At 30.2% G+C, this 7,546-nt stretch overlaps 1 protein-coding gene across 5 annotated transcripts in view; it reads left to right on the top strand.

Moving 5' to 3' along the window:
* Nucleotides 1-6,327, top strand: part of LOC117182856 (four and a half LIM domains protein 2) — a 912,604-nt gene extending 906,277 nt beyond the window's left edge. For all 5 annotated transcript variants that reach the window (XM_033375978.1, XM_033375970.1, XM_033375992.1 and 2 more), the window contains one exon: nucleotides 5,755-6,327. In XM_033375978.1, coding sequence (XP_033231869.1) covers nucleotides 5,755-5,912 — 158 coding nt within the window. In that variant the 3' untranslated portion in view covers nucleotides 5,913-6,327. The remainder of the gene's footprint in view (nucleotides 1-5,754) is intronic.
* Nucleotides 6,328-7,546: the final 1,219 nt, after the last annotated feature.

Raw genomic sequence — 7,546 nt, 5'->3', positions numbered from 1 at the left:
CGTCATTGCCTCTGTAAGTGCTTATTTTGAGGAACTTCCGAAAACGCACTTTTCTGAAGGATTAAAAAAACTTAAAAAGCGATTGACCAAGTGTATAGAGCTTCAAGAAGATTATCTTGAAAAATAAAAAAAAATTTACCCAAAAAAAATTGTTTTATACTTCATTCTAAGGACTTATTGAACTACCCTCGTACTACTCCTGTATTTTTGCATTATATATAATCCCTAGGCATTATACCCAGAGCGGACACACTGGGGCTTACAAAAAGTATGAAAGCAGTTTTACACACCAATTCTACTCTTATGGGAGTGAATGCTGTTTGGCATACTTATTACAACACTTATTGGTTTGATACTTTTTTTTCAGGGAACCTTGAAAAAACCTTTTCCAGTTGAATAATCTTTTATAGTATCAGTACAAAAAAAACTACAGTGCCGGCTTCACTCTGGTACTGTAGTCCCCAATCTGTGACACGAGAGTGGCCACTACCCCGAAGTAGAGACTCGTTGTGATAGAAACGATACATCCTATATTTGAGTAAAAATCCTGAAATTTGTTCTCCCTGGTAAAGCCTGGAAAAGCCCTGGAGAGTTTCAGTGTAATCGAAAGCCTCGGCAGCGATAACGTTTTTTTTTTTTTTATTTTGTGTTCATAAATTTTTTATAGTTATTTTTTTCCTATTCCGCTGAAGCGCTGTATTTGCTCAACTTTCAAAAAAAATTCAAAAATAGAATTTGAAAAGAAAAGTATACATGTTCAATATTAACTTTATATCAACCTCCACTTCGAAAATGTATGTTTGCAAATATGTAGAACTTTTAAAAAGGGGTAAAAAAGAAAATTGAATTTGATCAGAATAGCAAGCATTCGGTAATAAAAAATATAATATTTTTTAAATGCAGATAAATTATTTTTTTTAATTTCCGAACCCAATATTTGAATTATTTCGACCCGTAATGTGAATTATGGGTTGTGATTTTTTATAAATTTTATTAGTAAATTGATAAATTTATCCTCTCCTACTTAAATAATTGTAAATAATCGTTACACATGGTCATAAATTCTGACGATTTCTAAACATCTGACCATTTCTGATATGTCTCACTGCTTCTGTTGGTATGTCAATTTACTATCTACCTGTAGTTTATCGGCTCCTCTTATCCGAAATCGCCAGCAGCATTAGTTCTCGGAACGCCCAAATCAAATTTCCTGAAATCCAAGTTGACGTGTAATAAAGAGAACGGAACAACATAAAATATTATGCACATTTGGTTTTTAAGGGAATGGCATTCCGAAACAATGCATCATCGTCTTACCAAATATAAAATGACCGATATAACCATGATGCTCTCTGGAATTTAATTGAAAGTTTTGGAAAAAATGGTAAATATCTTCTTGTGGTTCTTATTTAGCCTCATGTTGCTGTGCTCACTGAACAAAAAAGTATTTACTAATTTATAGCAAATATATTTTTTTATAACGTTTGACCGTTATAAAAATTAAAAGAATAAAATGAAATGTTATTCAACGAAAGCTGGTATTTCACAAATCTCAAATACCTTCACAGAAGAAAAAGTTCATATATTCTAGGTTACAAATCCAAATAATAATAATTATTAGCCCAGAGTTTACCTTTTTCCATCGATCAATCGCCATACAATTAATTTGATTCTGCCGACGGAAAAGCAATACTAAAATAAAAAGAAAACAATTTCTCATACACTAAACTCTCGCTTTCAGTCAAGTATCGGGGGTTGCCTTCAAATAGCCTTGGACTGTGGGAGCCAGCAGTTCTAGGAAGACTGAGAACAGCGTGACTTAACACGAGAGTTTGGTGTAATTCATTACCTAATACTCAATTTCCTTTAAGAATTTTATTAACAATTTTAAATTTGTGCTCGCCGTCAGTCTAATGTTGGCAAAGAATAATAAGATCGTTTTCTTTCACATAATTAAATATTTTAACATAACTAATATGTGCTTGAAAACAATAGTTTTTAGCTGTTTTATTGCAGAATATAATTACTAAGCAAATTAGACAAATACAGTAAAATTGCTAGTGTGGTGTTTACAAAAATTGTATCATTTTATTTTTAGTTTTTTATTTTAAAGTGAAAGGTGACATTAGTATACCCATGTACAGATTTAAAACTTATAAATTTAGAATCTACTGCTTTCGACGATTTCAGATACCTAAACATTTTCCTGCAAAATTAAAAATTAGGATAAGTATGATATATCTCATGAAGTGAAAAACATACGTCAAAACCGGAAAAATTTTAATATTCGTCTTCAGGGTCATACTCTCTAAATCTGAATTAGTAGAAAGCTACTAATTGGTAGTAGTTTTCTACCAATTCTAATTTTCAATTCTCTAAATTAAAGAATTAATCAATAAAATTTTAAATTTTATAAATATTATTATTTCAAGCAATTTTAATCTGGAAACATTGAAAATTGAAAGATTAATTTTTTTAACTGAACACTTCGTAAATTAGAAGTTAACCTTTTTTCAGTGTCCTGGATTTTGACACGATCCATCTAGTAACCCTACAATTGCTGCATATTGAATTCCTCGAACGTCTTTAATTTTTCTGAAAATGAATTTTAGTTAACCTAACTTTTTTCAACGGCGATTTCCCAGTTTCCTTTAAACTATTCACTTCATTACTAGCAGCAGGCAAAGACTTACCCATTTTAAAGAAACAAAGCAGATTTCACGAAGAATAATATTTATGTTATCAAAAACGAATAAAACTGCAATTACTTGCAGTTACAATCCACTTCAGACTCCACTTATTCACGAACAGCGCAAATTTGCGGAAATGAAACATCGCAGCAGCGCCCTGACAACAGCAGAGTGCTTGCGCCTACACTATACGTGGAACGCTATTTCATTTGAGCGCGGTATTAAAAATAAATTGAAACATTATAGGTTTTTTCACAAAACCATGTTAGTATGCCACTTTTTTAAAATCACATTTTATTAGCTCCAGAATTCTTTAAAATGACAATACAGATTTTTGTCATAAAAATGGTAATTTTTATATTGTTTAAAAATATGGCTTACGTAACACCAAATAGCGCCATTTGTTTCAACATTTTGATAGTAAATTTAAATTTTATGAAAGACCAATTTTTCTTACTTAAAAGCGAATTATCAAAGTTGTAATAAAAAATCTAGTTTTATGTTTTATCAAAGATTTCAGAAAATTGTAATAAATTTAATATTTACATTTTAGAGAACGCTGCTTTTCTTTTCTGCATTTTTTCGTGTTAATCACCCGTTTGTACTAATATGCGATAACTTAACTAACTTAATTACATTTTATTCATTCACCAGAATACTATAATAGCATAAAATTAAAATTATACTTATTAAGTTTTCGGCGAGATAGTGACGTGAGCTCACGAAACTGGGCAGCATTTTTAAGATGAATTTTAATTTGGACTTGAAAACTTTGCCACTATTGTTGTAAAGAAAATAGTTACATTATTATGCCATGTATGCTTCAATCCACTATAAGCTGTAATGAACTTCAATTAATGCATATAGCAAACAGTTTGATATAAACTATAAAAAAATATGAATTATTTGCGATCAAAAATAATATACAAATGCTAGCCTAACCTTTGGGTAAGAATATTTAGATATTAAATTTCGCATGTAAAAATTGATAAAAAATTATTTCAAGTTTATATTCATGTTGAGATAAGTTAAATGAAACTTAAAATGCCTTGAAACTTATATAACACACTAAAAAAGATTATTTTCTGACATAAACAGATTTTAAATAAAACGTGATTCTTCACTGTTTTTAATATTGTATACCCGGTAACAAGCGTTGAATTCCGAAAAATTAAGAATTTGTATTCCTATGAATACGCGACTTTTCCTCCGTCTAAAAATCCCCCAACGGGAACAGAAAAAGTGCAAATCCTATTCCTCTAAATCGAGTTAGTAAAATTTAACGAAAGCATTTATTTAAACTATTGTTCATTATGAAATCATTTTATAACTTATAAATTCGAAGAATATTCAAATTTATATTTATTTATATTTTAATAATTTATATAAACGTCTAAAAAAATGAAACAAAGAAATCTATGCAAATGTGTGAATTGAAATAATTTTAACTCTAGAGAGGCAGAGTAGAATTGGTGAGAATTAAAATTTCCGAATTTACAATCCGCATTAAGGAATTAAAACAACTTATTACACATATTTTTTGAACTTATTAGAAGGAATTAAATAAAATCAAAATATCACCACTTTTGAAGGATAAAATATATGTCTGTGAGGTGCGTTACAGGTACAATTCGAAGGAATTAAATATATTGAAAACACGTTCTCTTTGGGAGAATAGAAAACTTTGTGGGGGTCGCTATGGAAAAAGTAGTGAATAAGTTTAGCAGGTATCTTATTCTTTTTGTGGCAATTTAGACGGATGGAAAAATCGCGCATTCAAAACAATAGAATAATCTTCACGTTTGCGCTGAAGTCTGAAAATATTAATTTTTCTCTATTCCACGTTTATTACCGGGTAGTCCATACGCAAGTATTATTAATATGACAATATCAACTTAAAATATGAATTTAGAAAACATGACTCTTTCTTAATTAAAGCTCAAAAAGCAGCGGAAAGTATTTGAGAATATATTAAATAAATTATGTTTTCCTGAAATGCATTACTACTTATGGAATTAGTGAGTTGGTAATACTGAGCAGATTAGTAGAATAGGCTTACTAATTTATTTAATAACATAAATCTTACTATATTAAGTAGTAAGATGTGATGAAATTACTCATTTAAAAGTCAGATATATTGCTACTAATTGCATTAGTAAAATTTCTACTAATTCAGGTTTAGAGAGTATAGTATATAAGTATTAATAATTAAATGCAAAAAACAAGAAAATGTGCATGAATAATTATAAAAAAATAAATAATATGAATAACATAGGAAATATAAAAGGGATTATGTTTAATGACATCCTGTTCTTGTGATATTATTAGAGTGTACTATTTTCTTGTTTCTTTCTGAATTAAATTTTGGAAATTTCGTTGAAATTGTGACGATTTCGGCGCTTTCGTGGAATAGAAAATAATTTGAAAGAAAAAGAATTTCCTATGTTTCTTCACCTGTTAAAACAATAAGTAAAAAAAAGCCTTATTAAATTGGTCATCCGAGGTTGATGTCCACTGTATATATCTAAAAGCATCCTTAAGAAACCGACATGCAAATTCTCATAAAGGTTTCGGAAAGACACAGATTCGTGCACAGAAAAAGCGTAATACGAAGTTTACATAGATTCCAGGTAAAAGATTCACAGCAACAAAAATTAACCTTGTTAGTTAAACTTTATAGGAATCGAAGATAATTTTCGATTCTTAACATTGCTGGATAATCTTTCGCCTTATAATCGCTCCATGGTATATACCGTCGTTTAACTTCAACAAATATGTCATTTGCTTTTTGCTAAGTGTTACTAATAAGTTATAATTGGTCTACAATAGTCTAGTTTATTTCACCGAAGATTTATCAGTAAGAACAATGTTTTATTCTAGTTTTCTGTTGCTGATTGTACATGTTTTACCGCATTTGCGCACTTCAGCGTGACGCAGTAGACGAGATTAGAATTATTTTCCTAACCTCTAAAATTTACGCCGAAAAATCTTTAATTTTTAATCGTTGCAATCCCTTTGAAACCTTGTTATTTTAATAAATTTTTGTTATCTTTTATGATTTTAGGAATTGGTGGTACGCGTTTCATCTCCTTTGAAGACAGGCATTGGCACAACGATTGTTTCATTTGTGCTGGGTGTAACACTTCCTTGGTTGGCCGCGGTTTCATCACAGATGCAGATGATATTATCTGTCCAGAATGCGCCAAACAAAAATTAATGTAAATCAATTACTTTAAATGGGGCGTGAAAACACAAGATGGTTGACGACATTTTTGAAAAAGAAAAACGTAAAGTAATGTTCTGGAGTTAATTTAGCTATAGTAAATTATATTTTGAACAATTTTTACAAATATTATCTGTATGAAATGCACGTTATTGACGACCTATTGCATTATTAACACTATTGTAAAAGTATATGCTCGCATAATAAAAATCGTTACTTAAATCTTCACAAATATCGGGTTTATGAGAAAAGTGAGAAAAAAATTATTTTTAAAGGCTTGTTTTCGCTTACATAGATAAGAAGAGATTAAATAAACTTGCGTTAAAATTTTCTGTAACATTATATGTAGAATAACAGAACAATGTAAAGAAAGATGGCGTTAAATTATATTACTTAATTGTACTAGGAAAAAAACGGTGTAATTTTTATTCTTGTCAGCGATATATATTGACAAGTCTTTATAGTTAAACTCTTTAAAGATCTCGATTAATTATTATAAATAGCTTTTAATTGCTCACTGCGCTGATACTGACAAAGTTTAATTGAAATATAACGCGGAATTTAGATTGCAACAAAGCACTTGTGTCCGATCAAAAAAATGAAGGTTGCGTCATTTTTAGTCTGCAAGTCATAAAAAATCTTGAAAAGTAAAAAATTTTTTCTTAGGGACAGTAGAATTAAAAATGAGGGCGGGCGTTTTACTATACAAATAGTGGCGCAATAAGCTTTATACTTTTGGCGTCAGGGGAGTTACTTAGAAGCTTCCCGCCCGTCTTAAAACTAAAAAAAGCTACTACACAAATTTGTTATCGAGATTTGTTACCAATTTTGCCGACGTTTCGTGATCATTGCAGTTCGCCTCTTCAGCCCTGATGCATTGATCACGAAACTTCAGTAAAATTCGTAGTTTTTTACACGATTGGAACCCAAAATATCTCTTTTTATCAAAATGAATCTTTGTGAAAGCATCAAATCTATGATTAAATCTGTTACCATTATTATAATGCACATAATTGAAATGTTCATATTTCTTGATGATAATTACTATTTATTACCATTATCAGCAATGTTTACACTCAAATTAAGTTGTAATAATAGATAAAATATTGATAACAATATTTAAAAATATAATGGAGCATCAAATATCTCATCATACTTTTAATGAAAGGAAGCGACTTGATAAAAAATAAAACTATTTTCCTTTGAAAAACGTGTTTTTTACTATGTCTATACGGCTTCAAAACTATCAAAATATTGATCGAACTTAGTACTCCTTTTCTAAATAGAACTTAGAACGCTGGTGAGGTCAATTTTTTTTTATCCACTCACATGAGTAGTAAATGGTAGAAGCGTACATGGCGAGGCTCACGGCAATAGTCTAATTGTATTATTTTGACAAAACATGGCAACACCCTTTTGTAGATTTTCCACGTTTCCTGTTGTTTTGAACCGGGTGTCCCGTTTTATAGCTCGAATTCACTCATACTTTTCCGTTTCCCCGTTGCTGCTAAAGACGTAATAAACGACAGCTTTTATTATACGAGGGTAGTTCAATAAGTCCTTAGAATGACCAACAGATGGCGCGCGAATCGCTCCAAATCATCTGTTTTCAGTCAGCACCACTCCCGACTAG

The sequence above is a fragment of the Belonocnema kinseyi genome, chromosome 1 (genome assembly GCF_010883055.1).
Source record: "Belonocnema kinseyi isolate 2016_QV_RU_SX_M_011 chromosome 1, B_treatae_v1, whole genome shotgun sequence".
NCBI lineage: Eukaryota > Metazoa > Arthropoda > Insecta > Hymenoptera > Cynipidae > Belonocnema > Belonocnema kinseyi.
This window is presented reverse-complemented; position numbering and strand designations above follow the sequence as displayed.